This window comes from Phyllostomus hastatus, unplaced genomic scaffold (assembly GCF_019186645.2).
Source record: "Phyllostomus hastatus isolate PE091 unplaced genomic scaffold, TTU_PhHast_1.1 phas_scaffold_12, whole genome shotgun sequence".
Classification (NCBI taxonomy): domain Eukaryota; kingdom Metazoa; phylum Chordata; class Mammalia; order Chiroptera; family Phyllostomidae; genus Phyllostomus; species Phyllostomus hastatus.
The window spans coordinates 16,991,517-17,003,584 of record NW_025334007.1 but is presented as its reverse complement, the minus strand read 5'-3'; the positions used below and the strand labels follow the sequence as shown (position 1 = coordinate 17,003,584).

The 12,068-nt window shown below is 47.1% G+C and overlaps 1 protein-coding gene across 1 annotated transcript; it reads left to right on the top strand.

The window, feature by feature from the left end:
• Positions 1-2,689: 2,689 nt before the first annotated feature.
• TMSB4X (thymosin beta 4 X-linked) lies at positions 2,690-4,800 on the top strand. Its single transcript, XM_045855951.1, has 3 exons — positions 2,690-2,828; positions 3,865-3,978; positions 4,368-4,800. Exons 2-3 carry the CDS (start codon positions 3,879-3,881, stop codon positions 4,400-4,402), a joined length of 135 nt encoding a protein of 44 aa, XP_045711907.1. The 5' UTR covers positions 2,690-2,828; positions 3,865-3,878; the 3' UTR covers positions 4,403-4,800.
• Positions 4,801-12,068: the final 7,268 nt, after the last annotated feature.

The following is a 12,068-nucleotide window of genomic DNA, read 5'->3' as shown; positions in this document are numbered from 1 at the left end:
TTAGTAAGCAACTTCTGTACTATCTACCAGGCCCTGTGAGAGACAAAGCCGCCTGCATCACTGTTCCCGGTGATTCTCATACACAGCCCCTCTCAGGGGCAGGCAGAGGAAGACTTTTATGCAGTCCCTTAGCATAAATAACAGAGAGTAGCTAGGGGTCCCGTTATCACAACAATGGTTCTCTAAGCATCAGTTTCCCCCACTGTAAACCTCTCCTCTGGAGTGGCAAACGCAGGAAAGGCCAAAACAAATGCAAAGCACATCAATCAATGAGAATTTTTGTTTTGTTTGTAGTTTTAGAGAGGGAGGAGGGGAGGGAAAAAGAGAGGGAGAGAAATGTATCTATCGCCTTTCACATACGCCCTGACTCTTGGGACTAAACCTGCAACCCAGGCTGGTGCCCTGACCAGGAATCGAATCGGTGACCCTTCGCTCTGCAGAATGATGCCCAACCAACGGAGCCACACCAGCCAGCGCAGGAGTCATTTTTTAGTTGCTAAAAAAAGCTAGCAAAATAGCTCATGTTCAATAGTAGTTTAGGAGAACTAGCTAATACAAAAACATCTTAAATGTTTCCTTAATGCCCGACACTAAAATATTTTGGCTTTTCTCAACCTTTTTAGCCTGCTAATAATACCAATGGTTTATTGTCATGCACAAGTCCTAAGCATTTAGGTCTTCAAAAAATCCTGTGAGGTACTAACATTATCCCCCTTGACCAATGAGAAATATCAGGGGCAGAAATATTGATGAACACGGGCAGGGTCCCACAGCTCTTAAGAATCGCCTTTCAGTTTGCATTTCCTTTCATCCGCCTCATTGTCTCCTTTTCCTTATCTCTAGGTTCCTGATAAGTTGGTGAGACAAACCCAGTATAGGACACCTCCCTCCCTTGCCCTTCCTCTTTCTTCCCACCTGCCCGGTTCCTATCAGTATCCCAACGCAGTGGAAGGTTGCCTGCTAGCAAACCAGAAAAAGTCTCCAGGCGTTTACAACATTTCCACGCCTCCAGCTCCTGTGCAGACACTGCTTTGGCAAGGCCTAAGCCTTTCTAAGGCAAAAGCTTGGAGGAGAAGAAACAAGCTGGTAGTGGTTCCTTTGTCATGGGAGGCACGGGGAGGAAAGGAGTGGTTCTGGACAGACGCGGAGTGAAGGGGAATGGAATCGCGGAAGCTACAGAAATGGTGTCGGTATGCCGCAGCCGGCAGCTGACCTGGGCCAGAAATGCACCCTTGCGTGATCTTTTCGGAGTTTTCACAACGAGGTGGACTCTCTTCGGGCCAGCCAATTAGGGGAGAGTCAGGGGTCCTATATCCAGAGAAGTGGCATCCCCTGTCCGCACGGGAAGGTCCAGAGCAGAATGGCAGTCACCCACCAGAGCTCGAACTGGGGAACCAGACAATCGAGTCTGCTCCTCCCTTGTGCCCCAAGAAGAAGTCAAGTGCATAAAGAAATGGGGAAGTCCGCGCTGCCCAGGCACAGGATTTTAAGGGTCTATAAACAGTCGACTCTAATCCCCCTCAGACAAAGCATCCGCTAGAAACGTGATTAGCAGGGGGTTTGTGGAAACGTTCCTTCGGGGTGCGGAAAAGGGAAAGAAGTATTGTTCGTACTGTTTTGCATCTCAAAACTATCTCAAGGAGGCCCTTTTCAACCTGCAAGCCTTTTTACTTCCCTTTGCTTATTTGCAGGGGCAGGGCGTGGCATTTGTAACTAGTTTCAGCAGCAAGGGGGGGTCACTGACACAGAGTCAGGTGCCATTTTGAAAATTGCTTCTCGCTACCTAAATTTTCCGTATTTCCGGAGGTAATTTACAAGCGTACTTCGCAAACGTCTTGTGCTGAAAAAGTCTCCCTTCGAGATAGAATTCGATTTTTAAATTTCATCTTCACATTTTAGAACTAAAGGGATTGCTTGTACTTGGCATTCACCGCAGCCCTCCTTAGCAATCACTTTTATAATTTAGGAAAATAAGGAACAGGAAAGTAAAAGAACTTCCTCACTGTCAAGATGTAAGTCAATACCAGAGCTTGAACTTGACTTATTTCCCTAAGAGAGAGGCGTTGAACTTTATAGACGCCAGGTAAATTAACCTCAAACAAGCAAATATTCCAGTTATTTCATCTGGGATTTCTTCACAAAATTACAGCGATGAAAAAAAAATGCATGTCACAGTGCATTTGAAAAAAGCACCGTAGGGTGACTTATCTCCCACACAAGTCAGGAAGAAGACCAAGGACCAGACAAAGAGGGCCGGGTGGAGCGAAAGCCCTCACCGGCCTGAAAGCTGAGTCACACGAATCGCACCCCTGCAGTGGCCGTGGCCGTGGCCGTGGCCCTCATACGAGGTTACACCGCACCCTAGCTTGCAGATGGCTGTATCAGACAAAGCCAGGTTTGCTGTAAAGGAATGCCGGTCCCTCTACGTACCACTCAGGCCCTTAGATATCCTGCTCCGTTCCCTACGAGCAGATTTGCGAGGCTGTGGCAAAAATCCATTACGATAAAACAGACAAAATAGGGGAAAGGACATGATGAAGGACGTGTTGGAGACTGGGATTTTGCTTATGCCTATTTCATTTTATTTTTTTGCACTTAGAGTGCATGGGTGGACGTGGGTGGGTGCCTCAAATGCCAGGTAGCCGCCCCCTCCCCCTCGACCCGGGACGCCGCCCGGGACCCGGCGCGAAGGAGTTAAGCGATCGGACGGTGACATCACCTCATTTACATACCGGCGCGCATATAGCGGTGCCCGCCGCCCCCGTTCGGCATTCGGCGGCGATCCCCGAGCAGATTGGACTCTTCTCTCGTTTGTGCGCCTCCTTCGGGTGAGCCCTGGGGCCCCTGCACTAGACTACAGCCAGCTTTCTTCCCTGTCGGCGCCCGCGCTCCCCCTGCGGCGCCCGCATCCCCATTGCGGCACTGCTAAAGCGGACCGCACGTGGCCCTCCCGACACGGGCTGCCTTGGGCAGTTGGGGAATGCCGAATTCCTTGCAGATACCGGTTAAGCGGCCGGGAGCGGGGTAATTCAATTTAAAGAAAAAAGCCACAGAAACGAGAAAAAAAAAAAAGATAACCTGGTGTTTTGCTGAGCAGCGTTCTGGGAACGCTTTTTCCATCCCGCCCCCCAGGGGGCATTCTCCATTACCTCCTGGGCGGCAATAAATCAGGGACAGAAAGATTCTTTGTTCCGACTCACACCCATCCTAGCCCGGAGGTGCAAGAATTACATTTCTCAAGCCTCGGGTGGCTTCCTGGCCAATGAGGTGGAAGGGAATAAAAAGCCCTTGCAGGAGACTGGGTGCAGAGGCTTCCGTACTGACCCTGGATGCGGAGGAGGATGATTTGGGGGGCGGGGGGCAGCTTTGTGCGGCTGGCTGCATTGTTGCGCGCCGCGGAGGAAGCGGGTAGGGCGGTGGTCGGAGGCGCCGCCTTTGTCACAAAGGAAAGCGGCACTGGCTGCACATTTGCAGGGAGAGAGCACCAGCAGGAAATGGAAACACTTTTTTTGTGCAACCTTACCTTTATTTTAAGAATTTTTACTCGATTTTCTCCCCCGTAAACTCGCTGCTCTCTCCTCCTAGCCAGATTCTCATGGTAAAACGTTGCAGTTAACCGCAGCACTCAATTGGCCTCCGAATACGAGAGCCATTTTCCCAGGCTGGTCCCCACATTTCGAAATACTGCAACGGGATTGGGGGACTTCTTTTGTAGAACGAAGGGGCTTTTAGTCGTGAATGACGGCGGAAGGAGGTGGAGGTGGGGTTTCAGGCTGGGAATGCGAGGGCCAAAGCGCACTAAGCCTGGAGAAACGAGACTGGGTGGCTCAGCCCTCACACTCCCTCCTTGGCTTTGTATTGCAGCTTCCTCAGCAACCATGTCTGATAAACCCGATATGGCCGAGATTGAGAAATTCGATAAGTCGAAATTGAAGAAGACAGAAACGCAAGAGAAAAATCCACTGCCTTCCAAAGAAAGTAAGCTCAAGCCCCCGCCCCCCCCCAAAAGGCTGGGCGGGAGTGGGGGGCGGGAGACGGAGGATGGGAGGGGCCGGGAGAAGGGGGGGAGGGCGGGGGAAGAGCCCATGATTCCTGATGAATGTGGCCTGGAAAGTTTAATTAAAAATGCTTTTGCAGCCGATAAACATGGCTTTAATAATTGGTGCAATGATTAATATGCTGTATAAATATGTATACGCTTTTGTCTATTTGGTCCTAATTAATATAAGCCTTCATGATGAAATGGCTATTGATACTCAGGATTTCTACAGTTAGGAAAGTGTTTTAAATGAATACTATGATCTTACACTAGGCCACACTGAATCCGTGTAACCGATCCCCTCCATCTTTTTTTTTTCTGACCACAGCGATTGAACAGGAGAAGCAAGCAGGCGAATCGTAATGAGGCCCGCACCGCCAATATGCACTGTACATTCCACAAGCATTGCCTTCTTATTTTACTTCTTTTAGCTGTTTAACTTTGTAAGCTGCAAAGAGGTTGGATCAGTTTAAATGACTGTGCTGCCCCTTTTCACATCAGAACTACTGACAATGAAGGCCGCACCTGCCTCTCCCATCTGCCTCTCTAGCTGGCGGGGAAGGAAAAGAACTTGCATGTTGGTGAAGGAAGAAGCTGGGTGGGACGACAGTGAAATCTAGAGTAAAACCAAGCTGGTCCAAGGTGTCCTGCAGGCTGTAAGATGCAGTTTAATCAGAGTGCCATTTTTTTTTTGTTAAAATGATTTTAATTATTGGAATGCACAATTTTTTTAATATGCAAATAAAAAGTTTTAAAACCTGGCTGGTGTGACTGTTTGGTGTCTGGAAAGAGCGGCTTATTCTCAGATGAAACCTTTGGAAAAGGGCCGGACATGTGGTCTCACTGGGGAGTGGGGAAGGGATTAACATCGGGTAAAAGGGGCTTCACCCAGGTATGTGAAATACCTTCTCCGAGCTGGGTAATTGGGAGGTCATTTCCTCAGGCTGGTCGAATGAATGCCTAGCCTGAGTTGCATGAAAACATTGATAAAACATGCATTTTGCAGGTGACACACCCAATGCTGAATTGTGTCTGATCAAGAAAAGTGTTTCGGTGTCAAATTGGACTGGGCTATTTAGCCAGTTGCCAACATTGTAATAGCACATAAGGGAAGGTATATTTTTAATAGCAGCTTTATGAAACTTCTACACATTTTCCTCTTAGGGGCTGGTTCTCTAATTAGAATTCAACACTGGAAATTTGTTTCCATAAAATAAGTGCCTTTGCAGTTAATAGAATTGAACAATTAAATCCTTTGGATAATAAAGCCTTTGGACACTAGTGGGGCTAGGGTTTCACTGGCTCTTTGGGGGGCTTGCTTTCAGTCATTCTCAATCACTTTGAAGCACCTATTTTAACGGGTGACTGGGTAAAAGCCAGGCTATTTGGGGGCATTAATGTGCAGAAAGATGGCTCTAGGGGGTCAGTTATTAAAGGGGAACATTTAAGAACAGTTGACCCAATATCTTGAAGGCTCACAGGACAAGCAAGTGTCCAAGGGAAGCTCGCCCCCCACCCCAAAACTGACTTGCGAGAACATCCTCTCTGAAGGGAGAGATGGAGAGCACAAGTGGTAGATCATTATTAAAATGGCCGATTTCATTTCCTTTGCTCAACACTTATTTTGAGAAATGCACAGGAAACCATTTACCTGTGGTTTAGCTAGTCAACTGCACCAGCAGCTAAAAACCTTCATCTGCGTTGCAAGGGAAGGGAGTGTACCTGGGCTACAAAACCTGAAGGGCCCCCGCCTGCCCCGGAGCGGGCGGGAGAAACATGAACATTAGGGCTGGGAGCCGGCCCTCCAGCCCTGCATTTTTTTTTTTTCCTGCTGCAAGGAAGGGTGTGGGGGGGATGAAAATGGCCAAGGCACACACAGACCGGGCTCTATAGGTTTCTCCTGTGTGCATTTTTCAAATAATGCAAAGACAGAGTAGGATTTTAAATCGGCACAACTCCAGCATTCCTCAGTTGAAAAGAGAAAAATGAGCTTTAAGGGGAATAAAATGATTCATGAAATCAACTTATGGAAGAGAAGACCTTTCTCTCCTGGGAGGTTAAAACTAAAACGTAGCCAAAAAAAAAAAAATGAAATGAAAAATCTGGTAATAATTGAATGTTGGCGGCTTGGTGCGTGTGGGATGGGCAAATTCAGAAGCTTCCGCACATACCGCACTAAACTGCACATGGGAATGGGGGGTGGGAGAGACTACATTTTTTTTTTTTTGTATTTGGGGAAGAGTTCTTTTTTCTTCCCAGGGGAGAATCTTCCCAGAAGCGCTGGGGGTATTTCTGAGTCAGTCTGGGAATTTACGCTGCTATTTAGGAGATAGAGCTTGGAGAGGACGATCTTTTTCGCAGACACGATGGGGACCTGAGGTTCACCATTAGAATGGGGGATCGGGCCACTGCACACACCCGCCCCCCCACCCCCCGCTTCCTTGACTTCCTCCCCGCCCCCCAGGAGGAAACAGGCCAGGGGAGCTTAAAAGCCAAAGGCCGTAGGGTCCTGTCTGGGACTTGTGCAAATTTTGAATTGATCAGACCGAAGGAAGCGAAATAGAGGAAGTCAAAAGAGGCACACCAAAGGCTCTTGGGGCGGACGCATTCATTTCTAAATCGCACAGGTTCCTCACCCACCGCAGCCACGTTTTCAGCCTTCTGAAGGGTGGAATTTTACATCTATTCTTCCCGAAGAGCAACACAGCTCTTGGGCTACGTGTGCAAGGCTCGAGTGTGGGGGTGGGGGGGATACTGAGTGTGTAGGGGAGAGGGGGCATGCGAAGTCCCCATAAATTTGGAGCTTCTCCCCTCAGGCATCCGCCCCACACCCTGGGACTTAACTATGGTCTCCTTTAAATGCACCAGGATTATCTGTTTACGTCCCTAAACACGCATCTAACTCCACAAGGCACAAAAATAAAAGAATTTTCTATGTTTTCTCAATGATGGGGCCCATTTTTTGCTTGCTAGAAATGACAGTGAATTTTGGAACCAATACTATGGCTACACACACACACACACACAAACAAACCAAAAAACAAACAAACAAAAAAACCTTCTTCAACATTTCTTAGTTTGAGAACCCCCAAAACAAAAACAAAAAAACCTCTTCAGCCTTTCTTAGTTCAAGAATGTAAATTGAAAACAGCATTTCACAACGTCGAAAGCACTCAAAGCTTGATTTATCCTAGTAACACCTTCACCCACCGAGCAAGAAAATGTAAAACTTACGCCGTCCCTCACCCCCCAGTTTCTCCCTTCTAAGAGTGGCTTGCACTGCAGTCTAAGCGAACTAAACACACCCATTTGAAGTTCCACTAGAATGTATTTGCACGTAAGGAGAACAGGCTCACTTACAAATTGAAGACACAGATGTGCCATGAAGTAAGCAACGGAGAGAAGACGTTTCTAAGACCTGCGTTTATAACCTGGCTTATTTTTTCCCTTTTATCTCTCTAGCCACATTGTGCTGCTGCGGCCATCCCCGCTCTTGGCTTCTGAGACTTCCGTGGGCAGGGTCTGTGCGCTGGATGCTCACATTCGCATATTCTCTTAAGCTCCATAGTGTCTCTTAGGCCCAGCAGTAGTGCACACGCCTTAGGGCTTCATACACACTGTCCTCCTCCTCATTGGTGGAGACTTCACTTGACGCGCTTGTCTTGGGGCACCACTGACTGCATGAATGGCATGTGAGATAGCACAATTTTAAATACACATATTTTTACAAACATGTAAAGAGTTTTGAATGCTAATCTGCCACTGTCCGTGGTTGTGCTTATTTGGGATCAATGCTTATAGCCAGCTACATATTATTGAGTTAGGGCACCGAGACACCGCTTTACTCCAGTATTTATGGACTGCCCAGCACCTGCCTGGGATTTTATTTGCCACCAAGATACAGTCGCAAATAAGAAGACGTAGTCCCTGTCCTTGTGTGTCTTCCCTTGGTTAAAGATGCCTTTTTTCATCTGAATCTGAGTGGAAAATGCTAAAAAAATTATTCTTTTCCATTTCTAGGGTGAATGCTGAAGCTAAGGGCTTTGAAGATTTTTTTTTAAGATTTTATTTCTTTATTTTTAGAGAGGGAAGGGAGGGAGAAAGAGAGAGACAGAGAAACATCAATGTGCGGTTGCTGGGGGTCATGGCCTGCAACCCAAGCATGTACCCTGACTGGGAATCGAACCTGCTACACTTTGGTTCGCAGCCTGCACTCAATCCACTGAGCTACGCCAGCCAGGGCCGGCTTTGAAGTTTTAAGTGAGTGTTAAGATGTATTCTTTGCATCAGTGTGAACTTTTTTCTGAAGGTATCTATAACGATCACATTAAAATTCCTCCAAAAGTTCAGTGCAGAGTGAAATTTGATGGAAACCAAATGATTCTTTGCAGCACAATGAAATATTTTAAAAGCACAGGAAGATGGGGCCTAATAACCCTTGCCTGTTCGCTTTTGATGACCCGTTACGAGGCAGGCCCAAGATTTCGGAATGGACTGGATGGACCTTGTTTTAAAATCTATCTTTTTCTAGAGTTTTATGATGTTGATGCTGACTTTCCAGAGAAACATTTCGTATTGCCAATTTTGAACCTTCCCCCTGTTGGCCTCCTTTCTCCAATTCAACTGTAAGATTGTCGGGAGCAGAAGCGGTCATTCAAATTTTGAAATTCTCTCAAAATGTAGCAGAATGACGATCGCGTGAGGACATCCATAAAGCATAGCACCTCTCCGACTGACAGCTGGGTGCCATTTGTTTGGTAGGATTCCACAGCTCTGAGCTTCAGCGGAGAGGGACAAGTTACATGCACGATCTATTCAAAGCTGTTGGAGCTATTCCTGTCGCGTTTATTGTCAAACCACAGGAAATTCTGTTTTTCCTCATTACCACACTGAGCTCTGTAAGTGGCCGATACCCTTTGGCTACACAGATAACTTCGTGATAGTGTTTTCCCAATCTAGAAACAAAACGATTTCATAAGATGCAATGTGTATTATACGATCAGTATATCGAGTGCCCTCCGGTTATTTCAACCTGAAGTAAAGGCTTGCGTGGAGGGTGTAAAGAATTATTTCTTATTTCCTCAATAAACTTTTACTGAGCACCTCCTGTGTGCCCAGCTCTTTCCTATTTGCTGGGACTAAGGAAGATGAATCAGCCTGGGCCCGACGGGAGAGGCAGACCTGTGCGCGTGCCTAATGGTAGGCAGCGTGAGTCCGTGAGCCGTAGACCTGCTGTTCCTTTACCCAACAACCATTCACTGAGCTCTACCTTGGGTTGGAAGAGAAAGTGAGCACAGACTGTGAAGGGCCCCTATGCCTGGCTAAGGAATTTGAGAATCACCTTTAGGCCATTTGAAGATATCAGAAGTGAAATCGTGTAGCCCACATGAGACAGCGTGTAGACTCTCGCTGTGCAGAATGTAGCTATACTGGGGGAAGGGCAAAGAAGAAGCTGTTCATACTTGTTATTGAAAAAGCAGATTATCAGTGTTACATGAATCCAGTAGAGATGGTGATAAATCATACTTTTATTTCTTTGTATTGCCTAGTGTGCATTTCAGTACAACAGGCTGTAACACCTCCATATTGCAAACGTGTCTCATGTTCATTTGCTACCAGTTTTCATGATGGTGTGCACCGGGGGTTAAAATATTTGAAATAGTTAAAATTACAAGTCTTGGTGGGGTCTCTGAGGTTTACAGTGCCTTACACTAGAGTTTGCACACTAAAAGCTAAGTGTCTATCCTGTATAGTTTCTGGAGGCTGTTGTAACAACAAAAATTCATTCTTTCACATTTCCAGGGGCCGGAAGTCCAACATCAAGGTGTCGGTGGTTACCAGATGGAAAGGGGGGTTGGAGGGAGGTAGCGAAGGGTAAAGGGGGCAAATGGAGATGGAAGGAGACTTGACAAAGGGTGGTGAACACACAATACAATCTACAGATGATGTGTTGTAGAATTGTGCACCTGAAGCCTGTATAATTTTATTAACTAGTGTCACCCCAATACATTCAACAAAACATTTTTTAAAGATTTTATTTATTTATTTTCAGAGAGGGAAGGGAGGGAGAAAGAGAGAGAGAGAGAAACATCAATGTGCGGTTGCTGGGGGCCATGGCCTGCAACCCAGGCATGTGCCCTGACGGGGAATCGAATCTGTGACACTTTGGTTCGCAGCCTGCGCTCAATCCACTGAGCTACGCCAGCCAGGGCAACAAAACATTTTTAAATAAATACAAATAAAAAGTCACTCCCTGCCCCCCCCAAAAGGTATTGGCAAACGGTGTTCCCTCCAAAGACACTAGAGAGGATCCTTCCTGCCTCTCCCGGCTGCTGGTGGCCCCAGGAGTTACTTGGCTTGTGGCTGCATAATCCCAATGTCTACCTTGGTCTGTGGGTGCCCTTCCCCGTCTCTGTGTCCTCTACTCTTCTTTCTCTCCTAAGGACACTGGTCATCGGCTATAGGGTCCACCTGGGTAGTCCAGGATGATCTCATCTTGGGATCCTTAACAACATCATGAAAACTTTTCCAAATAAGTTAGCATTCACACATTCCAAGTGTAACAGGGTGCAGCCAAGAGGGGAGCCCCAAAGAGGGATGTGTAATAGGGTCCAGAAGAGCTTGGAGATCATTGGCTCCACACCACAGGGCCATACCTGCCCAGAATGCGGGCAGCTGTGGCCAATTGTGGGAGGAGCCGGAATGGGGCTGCAGAGGAAGACTGGCGCTGGGATTTAAACGGAGGCACGGCAGCCATTGGGAGTCTCTCTTTTTGGGACCACGCGTCTGTTTAAGGCCACGGAGCTTTGGTGTCTTGGCTGGGTCCATGAGGCTTGAGTGAGAGTCAGGACCACGAGGCTTTGGAGGTGCTCCCTTTTGCCACGTGGAGGGTGCCGGGAGGACTGTGTGCATTTGTGGGGAACTTTAGTTTGTGTTATTTCAAATGAATAATAAATTCCTTTTCACAAATCTCGGGCATTGAGAGATGTCTTTCCTCTGGCGGCGGACATAACGAACCTGGGGGGTTCCTTTCAGGGAATAGTATATTGCCTCGGCTGCCCTTGGGCCCCCCTTTTGGACTGGAACACGGGGATTTGACGTGGATAGCGTTTTTGGGGGGCCACCATTGGATCTCCTAGGAATGGTGGCCGATAGGCCTTCTAGTGGAGGCATTGCACCGTGGTGGTTGAAGTGGTGACCCTAGAATCAGCACTGCAGGCGGGGATATCTTACTGGGTTTGTGGGAGAAGAGGGGATTACAGGTTGTTTTTTTTTTTTAACTAATCAGAAAGTGACTCCATGATATAAAGATTAACATGGAACCGTGAGTAAGCAGAGACGAAGGGGCATGCACTGAAAGGAACATCAAAGGTTTGGAATCGGTCAGATGTTTACTGTGATTACAGAGAAGACTAGCACGGGTGGTCACAGAAGAGAAGAATGATGCCGTGTAGCAATTTGAAATGTCCTCAAGGCGAGTGAAAAATACCATCTGGGAATGTAAGTATATATACTATTCTAAGTAGCTGGAGAGGCCTGGCCTGAAAATTAAAAAGTGAATATAAAGTAGAAAAGAAAGAGAAACTGGATTATTGGAAGAAAAGGATTCCAGTATACAACCTTGAACTTGGCATTTCAAAAATTATCGTTCACAGGAGCTGGGACGATGAGAGCGCCATGAGTTGATAAGGGCGAACCTACGTTCATGCAGCTACGCGTAAATGCCTGCGGTGTTCCTCGGTTCCAACGACCTTCTCTGTAAAAGCCCCACGTCATAACAGGGATGCATGAATACACATGTGTACCAAGAACAAACATAGTAGCCACTAAGTTCTCGAACCTTCATCCAATCGGGGCTGCTTTTCTGAAACAGGTCATGAAGTCTCCCAGCAGGACAGAGGAATACCAAAAAGTAAAGCTATTTAGGTGTTCCCCCCGAGTTGCAGAGAATTAATGCTTCGGATAAGAAAGAGGTGAGGTTAATTGCATCTAACTCAGACATTAAGGACCATCAGCCCCAAGGAAGGCT